Raw genomic sequence first — 12,767 nt, forward strand, 5'->3', positions numbered from 1 at the left:
TGATAGTAGTACAAAAGAGAGATGAGATTAGGTGGAATTACATTAATAACAAATTGTAAAGTTGAGATTTTGAAGTCCTATATTTGATTCCCATTTGCGGGACTCTTATGGCCTGTTTGGTTCATGGGAATTGGAGAGAATTAAAATTTCTATTCCGGGCAAGCTCCCATTCCGGCGTTCCTCGGTGCAAATGAGGTCGGAATCGTGATTCTGAAAGAATAGCAATTCTGTACGGACATGAATTGGGACGACTGCTAATTTGAGAAGATTTGCAATTCTACGCCCTGAAGAATGGGATCTTTATTTTATTTACCAAATTACCATTGTCCGTCGCCACTCCCTCCACAGTTTGTCGCCGCCGCCGCACGATCTCTACCCCTCGACCATCAAACCTACTTCTTCCAGCCGGTCTCAACACGAAGTGGTCCAATCTGGCCTCTCAGTGGCCAAATCTCATCGGAAAGGGTGAGTTTCAATCGGTGGGAGGTTGGCCGAAACCCTAACCTTGCGACCCTCAACAGGGCGAGGCTCAGCGAGGGCCTTGGAGGCTTGCCTTCTGCTCGTGATGGCAGTGCGACCATGGGACAAGGTCTGCGGGCCCATGAGCAAGGCTCGTCGAGACCTCTGAAGCTTGTCGTGAACCCACCCATGGTGCTCCTCCCTCCGCTCCTCCTCTTGCCTCCGTCGAGCCTCCACCCGTGGCTCGAACCCTTTGTCTGGGTTCACGAGGGCTCGATGAATGCACCGGTGGTGCTTGTGAGCCTCGTGGCTCCCAAACCCACGGGATCCACACAGATTGCAGACAAAGAAGATGAACCGTGAACGAATTAAAAAATCTTTTTATTTAATATTTTTATTTTTATAAATAGAGGGCATTTTTGTCTTTTCATAATTTATTTGATTACGTTCTATACTAATTTTGAGACTCAACTAAATAAATTTTTGAATCAGAATTTCAATTATTTTCATTCAAATTTCCTCATCTTTTCGATTCTAATCCCCTCAATTTTATTCCAGCGAGCCAAATGTCACGTTAATCTTCCTTTATTACCCTTTCCTTTTTAAATCTTAGGCCTCCTTTATTTAAAAAAAAAAACTTTTATGAAAGAGTTATCATTGTCATGTCAATTAGTTTTTGTTTTTGGTGAAATGCCATATTAGTATTTTTTGATGTAAAATAATTCGTGCGTCTTATATGAATTTAAGAGATTGTTGCATGGTGTCTCTAGAATCAAACCATTCTTTTTTTTCTTTTTCTTGGTGAGATCATTAATGGCGTGTTTGGTTTGTCAATCACATTTCAAAATCACAACTTTAACATAATTTTACCAATAACAAAACAAAATAACTCATACAAAGTCAAAGAGTGGGCCCCATTTATATTACTTTTTTTCCACAACAAAACAAAATAACTCATACAAAGTTAAAGGGTGGGTTCCATTTATACCACTCTTTTTCAAAATAAAAATCTGATTTTAAAATTCTACTATAAAACCAAATGCAACATAAACCATTTCTCTCGCTGAGTTGAAGATATAATTTTAACCTATTTAATCTCTACTTGATTATCGACTTATTCGTGCCACAAAATACTTCTAATCCAGTTGATTTTGAGCTGTGTTACAGATGTGAAAAATCTAATCTTGGTCACGTGCATTGTCACATGTGTCTCATGAGCCTCGATACTCGAACTTCCCCAAGAAGATATATATTGAATGTGAAGAGATAGTAATATGAATCTCCATCTTGATATTGTAATATGATATGAGTTCTCGATTGGAAATAACAAGAAAATATATTCACCACATGTATAGTTAGAAATAATATAACATCAATATTAACATGATATATCGAAGACATTGCTAGAATTTTGATAGTTAATATCAAATATATTCATAGAGAGATTTTTTAAATGGAAGCTATTATTACCATAATCGAGAAGATCAAGCTGAATAAGATAGAATAAATTGAGCTAATTTTTTTTTGGTCGAAAATTGAGTTAGTTCGAAACAAATTCCTACATTGCGGATAAAGTATGTCCATTAGATAGCGCAGTTCATTAATAGCATCATATGTTTATAAACTACTTTAATTATATATAATTATCAACTAGATTTCGATTGATAGCACGGAAAAAAATAATTTTTATTTGACACATCTTCCCTTTAAATAAAATCTGACTCTCTTCCCCTTAAATAAAATCTGACGGATTGAGTTTTTTGAATAGAGGAAGTCTACAAGAGAAAATTTTATCTCTTAGTCGATCAACTCTGCTTGGATTTGGATTAGCTAGGGTCCACAGAGTTTCCGCATATTGTGGTGGAACCGAAAAAAATTTATGTATGTGATTCTTAATAAGCTTTACTAGTTTTTCCTTCAATACAAAATCCTATTCTTGAAAAAGGAAGTTTTTGTTATGTCAACACTCTAATATCCACAAATCCAATGTACCCGGGCTTAGTTCAGTTCGAGTTGAGTTGACCTATTAGGCTCCGAACGTGAATTTTTTCATTCACAATATTTGAACCCAAGACTCTTTTAAGAGAAACAAGTTTAAACCATTTGAACAAACTCGTATTAGTAGAAGAGAATTTTAATTAGTCACGATAAGAGAGGTGTATTAAAGGATAGAAAAGGAGAAATAAAGAGTTTAGAAAATCTCACATGAATTCAGAATCTCTTAATTATGAATCAAGATATGGCAAAGATATGGAAATTAAGAGAAAAAAAAAAGCACAAAAAGTTTGATCAATGAATCGAATTCGAAATCTCTTAATCGTGAATCATGATCGGAGAATCATTGCCGTTTATTTATTGTGGCATGTAAAGAAATAAAAGGACTTTCTAATTATTAACAAAATGAAATCTAATCAACGGCCCATTACCACGAAAGGGCCCAGCCCGATAAATTCAATTGACCGGAAAATTCTTCATATCACGTCACTCACCTCATCTTCTCCGCTCAGCTCAGTTCAGTTTCAGAGCGATTTCCCGAAACTCTGCCCTAATTTTGACTGATTGCTCTCGTCGAATTACCATTCCAATTCCTCACCGTTTGCGGAAGCTTTTGAGGCAATGAAGAATCGGGGACCTAAAGATGAGGAGCCCCATGGTGGGAAGAACAAGGGCCGATTCAGGGGCCCGACGGAGTCGATGCACCAGAAGAAGAAGAACATGAAGCGTTTGGGAGGCGGCGGTCTCTCACTCGAAGCCTTCGCCGGCATGAAGTCCAATAGTAATCAGTACAACCCGGCTCTTATCAGTGCGTTCCCGATTTCCTTAACCTCTGTTCTTCTCAACGTATGCTGTGATTAGTGTCTAATTGGGGTTCCACTAATGTGTATCAATTCTGAACTTTGGCCATGAGGCGTTGACTGACATGATTTGAGTAGTCGAAATTCGCCCCAACGTTTGCTCGTACATTAGCATTTTGCCAGAAGTTCGATGTATTTTGTTCTCGTAGTGTTTCGGGTTTCATTCGTATTCCATCGCTTCAAGCTCAAATTTGCTAGTTCTTTCACTTACACGACTATGTTTCTCAGTACTGAAGTTTGATAGTTCTTTTTTTTTGTATGTTCATAGCTGCAAGTTAGAAGCTTTGCCAGATCTATTTACGTGCATGATGAGGTTTTATAGTGTTGAATTTCATTGGAGTATTGCAGCTGCAAGTTAGTAATTTAAACCACTGCTTAGTTTGGGGCCATGGTGCTCTTTTTCTTTACTGCATTGTGTCTGGTCAGTAAGATCAGAATTAGCGGTTGAAGTGTTGATACTGTAAGAGGGCTGCATCTATCTGAAAAGCAATTTCAAGTGTAATAAAGAGTAGAGTCGATCATGTTACAAAATATATGTTTTTCTCATCATTGCCGTTGACACTCCTACAGTCTCTGGCTCCACTCATGTGGACGTCTCACTTGCTCTGGTTTGCTTGAGAGAGGACACAAGTACTTTGGATCTCTTCTTTCCTCTGAGATTTGTTTGATGTATTACTGATGCTGAGTCTAGTGTTTCCTTTACTACATATCGTCACTTCTATATCGCCCAGCTTGTCATTTGATGTCGTGTTGTTTTCTTTCTAAAACTATGCCAAGGTCATGTGCTGACTGATTTATCCTCATTTTTGACAGAGAAGCAACGGGAATTCTACAAAAATGCCAAGTATGTCAGCAAGTACAAGAAGTCACTAAAGCAATTAAATCAGCAGAACAATCTGTCCATGCCAAAGCCTATTGAGGTATCCTACCTTCAATCTTCTCTTCTCTTCTTGCACTGGTTCTATGCTCAAGTATGACATCTAATAATCTTTTTATTCATTGCCCTGTAACAAAAATATTTTTATGTAGATAGGGATTCAAATGTCACCGGTGAACAGGTCTGCAATATTTTCATCCTTGGATTATTGCAGTATATATATTTCAATCTATTTATATAACTAGAGCGAGATGTGTGTTGCCCATCTTAAGTATGCTAAATTTGGGTCTTGTCAAGTTGTTGCATACCCCTGGTTTATCCAATTTCGCTCACTGTTTCTGGAAGATATTTTTTGGGAGATGTATGGTTTTACTAGGGACTGAAAATTTTACTTTTGTTCTTAATGATCCTTTTGCAGGATAATAGAGCAGATGGGGATTTCAACTCTTCAGAAAACAAGGAAAATGGTGATAGCCGCAGGTCCAATAAAAAGGACAGAAGGAAGGGTTCACAGAGTCTGAAGGAATTGTACGAGAAGAAGCAGGAAGAGGAAGAGAAAGCTAGGATGGAGAGGGAGGCAATAGTTAAGGCGAAGAAAGAAGAGAGGGTGAAAGCCGAAGCTTGGAGGAAGGCCAAGAAAGAGAAGATGTTGAAGAGGACTCGGAGGGGTCAGCCTGTTATGAAGTACCGGATTGAGCATCTTTTGCAAACTGTTCAGGGCTCAACTAGAAATTAAAATATCAGGTTGGAGGACAAAGAAGACAGCTTCCTCCTTCCCTAGGTTGAGAATCTTTACTGTTATAGGTCCGGCACTTTCCCAGTTGTAATAATCAACCAACGGTTTTGACATTGTTCTTATCTCCACCTTGTTAATGAAAGGGTATGCGATTGAAAAATGTGCTATATCCCATTCTGCAATTTACTGAAGTGCCTTGAAGTTAGAAATGAGTCGTGCTCCCCCAAGAGCATTGCCAGAAGTGGACACGACCAGGAATTGGCCTTGTGGCAGGGTGTGGTTCTGGAATCAGATGTACGTACATGAGAGACTATGGGAACATGTTCGCCTTGAAAGCAGCGTGATGTCTCAACTCGACTGGATTAAATAAAACTATGATGCCACTTATTCAAGCTCACTGCTATAGATCTTATGCCATTTGGTTGTCGGGAGAGGTGGGCATTGTGTCGGAGATGCGAAAGGCGGCGCGGTATTTATTCTTGAGTTTTTTTGATATTATGATTGGATATGCGTTCAGGGTCCATTTTTGAGTTTGGTTGTGATTATGATAGGAGATAATTACAAGGAAGGTGCTTTGAATGTTAGGTGAGAAAACAGAATGCGTAATCCTGAATGGTAGATCCTCCTTTGATTGGCAAGTAGAGAATTGCTGTAAGCAGGAACGAGGATGAGATCCGTGAGCTTTCATGCTAAGGAAACTCGCCGACTTCTCCTACATACACATAATAAAATATATACATGTGTAACGGCGGATGAGCTGTTATTTGATATTTTCAATTGCCTTCTGTTCCTTGACATATCATTTTATGCAGCAGCAGCAGCATCAGCAGCAGAATAAGCCTCGCGAAGAACGCTCACTCTCGGTGGTTGTGCAGCTGACACTAGTGCCCGTTGCGGCTGTCTTAGCGGGATAGCCATGGGACCTGGGGGACCTGGGGGTCCGGGAGGGGGACCCGGGGGTCCGGGAGGAGGACCTGGCGGATTTGGACCCGGCGGATTTGGACCCGGCGGATTTGGCCCGGGTGGATTTGGTCCTGGAGGTCCCGGCGGACCGTGGGGTCCTGGAGGTCCTGGCGGACCGTGGGGGCCGGGACCTGGCGGCCCGTGGGGTCCTGGATTCTTTGGAGGTCCGGGATTCTTCGGTGGTTTCTTTGATGGGATGTGCAACATGATGGCTTCCTGGTGATTACCTGATCTGCTCTCAGATTTCCGTTTCAATTTCTATTTTCCTTCGCTGTTATTCGAACTTCGGTTTCTGCAGTCACTGCCACTGCAACAATATTATCACGACTGACGGTGACACTGATATGTGGGGTCTCATGTGCTCTATTTTGCAGCTTGTCCTGCTTGTGTTGCTGTTGGTTGTTCCAAGATTGCTTCGGCGGGCCCCGCGGACCATACGGCCCCCCAGGCCCGGGCGGCCCTCCACGGTTCTGATTTGACGTCCGACTCTCCAATTTATCAATACACGTTGTTCTTCGTATAGTTAGCATCCTCTTACGTTCTTGTTTTAGAGAAAAATAAAAGCGATCCACTCTTTCATGTTTAACTGACAAAGTTCTGTCATGTGTGGTCCATGCTCATTCCAATCTTCTCACGGGGTTACTGACAAAAAAGTTATTTCATTTCGTTAATCACCAATCTGGCTTTCATGTATGATCTGAAACAACCTTATATTTCTTCTGGTGAAGTTTAATGTTCTGTCAGAACTAATCAGAGGCATCGTGGGGATGTCCTCTTCAGTGATACTATTCTCGAACGATGATATTAATTAACAGCCCCGGTGAATTGAGAGGATATGGATAGTACTTTCAGATCCTTGGGGTTGATTGTCATCTTGATTCTGGAATGGAAAATACCCTGAAAAGAAAAAAATGCTGGAGCACTGTGAGGTTCTGAGAGCCGGTGCAGGTTGGCCTTGGTTGTCGGCTCGAGTTATAGCTTCGTTTGTGAGTGATGTGATGTTTAGTTTACTCTTGATAAGTATGGCGAACTAGACTTTAGCTGTTTCAAAACTCGAGTTGTTTATCAAGTTTGCCATTTGCCAACGTTATCTCGAAACCACTCGAAAGAAGTTTGTTCGGGTTTTTATAGGAACACTGTCCAGAATTTTATCTTCAGGCTTCAGCTGTACATATCAAATGCTTCATTAGCTGAAACCAAACGGCAACGGGGATATGCCGGCAAATCGGACAAGACATGAATGCATCTTATGAACAATCAGCAAATGTAATGAACCAAACGGTTGTGCAAACCTGCCCCAGCTCAATATGAATGTGTAACGCGGAAGGAATGCTGCGGGGAAACGATTGGCAAGTCCTTTCTAGCTCACTCATCGAAGTCCTGAATACATTTAGCTGCACTCATGTGACATTTTTGTTCATTAGGGTTTATGGAGGTGCCTATTGGCGCATAAAGGAACTCTTCGTATCATGAGAGAGTAGATCGTTTTATAACAGGTCATGCTTATTACATAGACACGATATTATCAGTCTCGTCGGGTTACCAAAACATGAGCATGCCCTGCTTTAAACACATGCCAACAGACAAAACAAGAATCCTAACCAGTTTACCGTTCATATGTTCAAATTGTGCCATATGGTACAAATTCATTTCAGATTGTAGCCCAACACGTACTCAAATATATTGCGGGTCCAAACACATGTTGAAAGGCCATGAAACATGATGGAAGACGGACCGAACCCATTATAATACTTAAGAGCATGGAATTAGATAGTAATATATACTTGAGTAGGTGACCCATTAAATGACCACCTGCATTTTGAACGAATTTTCAAAGGTAGTTGCAAGGGAGATGAGCAATTAATGCATAAAGACTTGTACTTTCTCTGCACTTTTCAAGGTTTTTGTCCTTCCCCTGCTTTGGCATTAATTTTTTTAAAATATCAAAGGATTATAAGAGCGTGGGGAATGATAAATGCTAAGCGTAATGCTTATGTGAGGGTGGGTGTTTGTATGGCTCATGGTCCTATTTATAGACTCCATGGTGTTGAACTTCAAGGAAGAGTTAATTGACCACATAATGAACCAAATGAACAAGAAATTAAATTGGCCTCTCAATCAATTGCAGCACGTCCATCTCCCTGCCTTCTCTAATTTCTTTAACTGTCGCTATTAATGGAGAACTTCTATAGCCTCATTTTGCCACGTTTTCATTTTAGCACCCAAAACATCTCTTCTTTCTTGCTTCTAGCCCACACTTCAAATTTCTAAAGTTTCACCCCATTTAATATGGGTTGTTGTCGGGCTTGGACTTCGAAACAATCGGTCTCTGAGCATGGGCCGATTTATCAATCATTGCATGGGCTTTTTCTTGATATCCATATCAAAATGGGTCAAAGACAATGAGATTAATGGGCTCAATAAATCAACACCTTCTTGAGCTAAAACCCAAAGTCGGCCCACAATATTATTTCCGTACGTTCATTTCTCAACATATACAATTTTTCGGAAATATGGTGTCAACAATATCAAAGAAGGTGTAGCACATGTCTCCACTTGGTAACCAAGAGGGACCATCCATGCCCCTATATTAACTATATATTAGTATTTTTATTTCATTGCACTATATCCATCTTTATGTAACCGAATTAAATAAAAAAAAAGGCAAGTATTAGTGATAATGAAAAAGAACAATGAACGTCATGTAGTTCATGGACAAATTTTGAAAGATCATTTCAAAAACTTATATGGCTGAAGTCTGATGCTAATTATATATAGTGTTTAATTGTTGGGGAGTTGTACCTTATGACGGATGATTTGGAGACGAATGGAATTGAATATGGATTCGGAGAAGATGGACTTTGGAGATGATCGATGAAGATGGTGTCGATCATGAACTCGGAGTCAAAGAAGATGATAAACACGATCTTCGATAGTGAATAGTTGTTTCGAGGCAAGGGTCAATACTTTCCGAAAATAGTTATTCGCCCCCATACAAAGTTGGTAAAGGGTTTCGGCGAATTTCTTCAAGAATACAACAATACTTTCTGTGTTCTACGATTAGCAAACTCGTGGGCCCATCTTTATGTAATTGAAATTTAAGAAAATAAATAGTGATAATAAAAAAGAACAACGAACGTAGTTGGAAATATGGTGTCAACAATATCAAAGAAGGTGTAGCCATGTCTCCACTTGGTCCAAGAGGGACCATCCATGCCCCTATATTAACTATATATTAGTATTTTTATTTCATTGCACTATATCCAAATCTTTATGTAACCGAATTAAATACAAAAAAAGGCAAGTATTAGTGATAATGAAAAAGAACAATGAACGTCATGTAGTTCATGGACAAATTTTGAAAGATCATTTCAAAAACTTATATGGGCTGAAGTCTGATGCTAATTTATATAGTGTTTAATTGTTGGGGAGTGTACCTTATGACGGATGATTTGGAGACGAATGGAATTGAATATGGATTCGGAGAAGATGGATTTGGAGATGATCGATGAAGATGGTGTCGATCATGAACTCGGAGTCAAAGAAGATGATAAACACGATCTTCGATAGTGAATAGTTGTTTCGAGGCAAGGGTCAATACTTTTCGAAAATAGTTATTCGCCCCCATACAAAGTTGGTAAAGGGTTTCGGCGAATTTCTTCAAGAATACAACAATACTTTTCTGTATTCTACGATTAGCAAACTCGTGGGCCCATTGACCTCTTTATGTAATTGAAATTTAAGAAAATAAATAGTGATAATAAAAAAGAACAACGAACGTAGTTCACGGACAAATTTTGAAAGATCATTTCAAAACTTATATAGCTGAAGTCCGATGTTAATTATATATAGTGTTTAATAATGACAGAGAGATTAGTTCAAATTTAACACTTTCACAAAAGAAGACATGTAGTCCACTTAGCAGTCACGGGGACATGCGAGGGGGACAACCTCGAAGTCGAAGCAATGGATGCCGAGACAACTTCAGTTTCTCCTTATCCACTCCCACCACTACAAAGCCATTGCCAAATGTGTGGCGATTCCATTGATAAGTTTTAATTATGAATAATTATCGTGGAATAATAATTAATTTTCCTCGACTATGTACCTTAAATAATTCTCTTTTTCATATATTTATTTTCTTAAAACAATTATTTAAAAATTGTGCGACTTCTTATATTTGAAAAACCAGAACATTATTTTTTCCTTAAAAAATATTTTTTCCCATTTCAAGAACTGAATATATTGAACTAAAACTTTTTATGAATGTCAACTAACTATTGTAAGTAAATTGCTCCCTATATGATATAATTTCTATTTTTTTGCTTTTCTAAAATATTAATTAATCTTAGATCGTGTGATTTTAGTTTAGGATATGAAAATCCTACTTAAGATATGAAAACCACAGTTTTCATGACTCTTCAATAAGCTCATGTAATTTTCAATTGGAATAATTTTTTAATTCATAGTATTTTTTAAAAGAATTTCATAATGTGTTTAGTTTTAAATATTAATTTTTAATAAAATTAATAATCGTCCGTGCAACACACGGGGCCTCGCCTTGTTTTATTAACTCTAAGCATCTTTTTTAATACAAAAACAAAGTTGTGAAAAGTTTTTAAGCATCTCTATCATAGGATAAGAGGAGGGGAAACAAAATAAGAGGCACAAAAAAGTCCCACGGAAGAATCGAATAAAGAAAGTGGGATTGGTGTACGTAATAACATCGCCCTTGACTTGGGAGGCTGGACCTTGAGGCCCTACGTTCGATTTTCATAAATGGACCTTTCAGTGATACTATTTTTGAACGATGATATTAATTAATAGCCCCGGTAAATTGAGAGGATATGAATAGTACTTTCAGATCCTTGGGGTTGATTGTCATCTTGATTATGGAATGAAAAATACCCTGAAAAGAAAAAAATGCAGGAGCACTGTGAGGTTCTGAGAGCCGGTGCAGGTTGGCCTTGGCTGTCGGTTCGAGTTATAGCTTCGTGGTCGTAGTTGCGAGTGATGTGATATTTTGTTTACTCTTGATATGTATGGCGAACTGGACTTCAGCTGTTTCAAAACTCTTGAGTTGTTTATCTACTTTTCCATTTGCCAACGTTATCTCGAAACCACTCGAAAGAAGTTTGTAAGGATTTTTCTAGGAACAGTGTCCAGAATTTTATCTTTAGGCTTTCAGCTGTACATATCAAATGCTTCATTAGCCGAAACCAAACGGCAACGGGGATATGCCGGCGAATTGGACAGGACAAGACAAGAATGCATCTTATGAACATTCAACAAATGTATTGAACCAAACGGTTCTGCAAACCTGCCCCAACTCAATATGAATGTGTAACGCGGAAGGAACGCAGAGGGGAAACGATTGGCAAGATCTTTCTAGCATGCTCATCGAAGTCCTGAATACATTTAGCTACACTCATGTGACATTTTTGTTCATTACGGTTTATGGAGGTGCCTATTGGCGCATAAAGAAACTCTTCGTATCACGAGAGAGTAGATCATTTTATAACAGGTCGTGCTTATTATATAGACACGATATTATCAGTCTCATCAGGTTACCAAAACATGAGCATGCCCTGCTTTAAACATAGGCCAACAGACAGAACGGGAACCCTAACCAGTTCACCGTTCATATGTTCAAATTGTGCCCTATGGTACAAATTCAATTCAGATTATAGCCCAACACGTATTCAAATATATTTTGGGTCCAAACACGTGTTGAAAGGCCATGAAACATGATGGAAGACGGACCGAACCCATTATAATACTTAAGAGCAGGGAATTAGATAGTAATATATACTTGAGTAGGTGACCCATTAAATGACCACCTGCATTTTGAACGAATTTTCAAAGGTAGTTGCAGTAAAGGAGATGAGCAATTAATGCATAAAGACTTTTACTTTCTTTGCTCTTTTTAAGGTTTTTGTCTTTCCCATGCTTTGGCACTAATTTTCTTAAAATATCAAAGGATTATAAGAGCGTAGGAAATGATAAAAGTTAAGCGTAATGCTTATATGAGGGTGGGTGTTTGTATGGCTCATGGTCCTATCTATAGACTCCATGGCGTTGAACTTCAAGGAAGAGTTAATTGACCACATAATGAACCAAATGAACAAGAAATTAAATTGGCCTCTCAATCAATTGCAGCACGTCCATCTCCCTGCCTTCTCTAATTTCTTTAACTCTCGCTATTTAATGGAGAACTTCTATAGCCTCATTTTGCCACGTTTTCATTTTAGCACCCAAAACATCTCTTCTTTCTTACTTCTAGCCCAATCATTGCATGTAATATGGGCTGTCGTCGGGCTTGGACTTCGAAACAATCGGTCTCTGAGCATGGACCGATTTATCAATCATTGCATGGGCTTTTCCTCGATATCCATAACAAAATGGGTCAAAGACAATGAGATTAATGGGCTCAATAAATCAACACCTTCTTGAGATAAAACCCAAAGTCGGCCCACAATATTATTTCCGTACGTTCATTTCTCAACATATACAATTTTTCGGAAATATGGTGTCAACAATATCAAAGAAGGTGTAGCGCATATCTCCGCTTGGTAACCAAGAGGGACCATCCATACCCCTTTATTAACTATATATTAGTATTTTTATTTCATTGCACTATATCCATCTTTATGTAACCGAATTAAATAAAATAATGAACGTCACGTAGTTCATGGACAAATTTTGAAAGATCATTTCAAAAACTTATATGGCTGAAGTCTGATGTTAATTATATATAGTGTTTAATTGTTTGGGAGTTGTACCTTATGACATATGATTTGGAGACGAACGGAATTGAATCTGGATTTGGAGAAGATGGACTTTGGAGACGATTGATGAAGATGGTGTCGATCATGAA

General features: G+C 38.7%; 2 protein-coding genes across 2 annotated transcripts; both read left to right on the plus strand.

The window, feature by feature from the left end:
* The first annotated feature begins 2,940 nt into the window (after positions 1 to 2,940).
* Positions 2,941 to 5,094, plus strand: LOC116211340 (rRNA-processing protein FYV7). Its single transcript, XM_031545671.1, has 3 exons — positions 2,941 to 3,262; positions 4,128 to 4,234; positions 4,610 to 5,094. The coding sequence occupies exons 1-3, from the start codon at positions 3,076 to 3,078 to the stop codon at positions 4,925 to 4,927; spliced, it is 612 nt and encodes a 203-aa protein (XP_031401531.1). The 5' UTR covers positions 2,941 to 3,075; the 3' UTR covers positions 4,928 to 5,094.
* Positions 5,095 to 5,620: 526 nt separating this feature from the next.
* On the plus strand, positions 5,621 to 6,568 carry LOC116211341 (spidroin-2-like). Its single transcript, XM_031545672.1, has 2 exons — positions 5,621 to 6,109; positions 6,265 to 6,568. The coding sequence occupies exons 1-2, from the start codon at positions 5,844 to 5,846 to the stop codon at positions 6,362 to 6,364; spliced, it is 366 nt and encodes a 121-aa protein (XP_031401532.1). The 5' UTR covers positions 5,621 to 5,843; the 3' UTR covers positions 6,365 to 6,568.
* The last annotated feature ends 6,199 nt before the right edge of the window (positions 6,569 to 12,767 follow it).

The sequence above is a fragment of the Punica granatum genome, chromosome 6 (genome assembly GCF_007655135.1).
Source record: "Punica granatum isolate Tunisia-2019 chromosome 6, ASM765513v2, whole genome shotgun sequence".
NCBI lineage: Eukaryota > Viridiplantae > Streptophyta > Magnoliopsida > Myrtales > Lythraceae > Punica > Punica granatum.

What these genes read in the sequence shown, in the direction of transcription:
- LOC116211341 (XM_031545672.1), top strand. Translation starts at nt 5,844, where the DNA reads ATGGGACCTGGGGGACCTGGGGGTCCGGGAGGGGGACCCGGGGGTCCG. An exon ending in TGCAACATGATGGCTTCCTG is followed by an intron (nt 6,110 to 6,264) that starts GTGATTACCTGA and finishes TCTATTTTGCAG; the next exon opens with CTTGTCCTGCTTGTGTTGCT.
- LOC116211340 (XM_031545671.1), top strand. Translation starts at nt 3,076, where the DNA reads ATGAAGAATCGGGGACCTAAAGATGAGGAGCCCCATGGTGGGAAGAAC. An exon ending in GTACAACCCGGCTCTTATCA is followed by an intron (nt 3,263 to 4,127) that starts GTGCGTTCCCGA and finishes CATTTTTGACAG; the next exon opens with AGAAGCAACGGGAATTCTAC. An exon ending in CCATGCCAAAGCCTATTGAG is followed by an intron (nt 4,235 to 4,609) that starts GTATCCTACCTT and finishes ATCCTTTTGCAG; the next exon opens with GATAATAGAGCAGATGGGGA.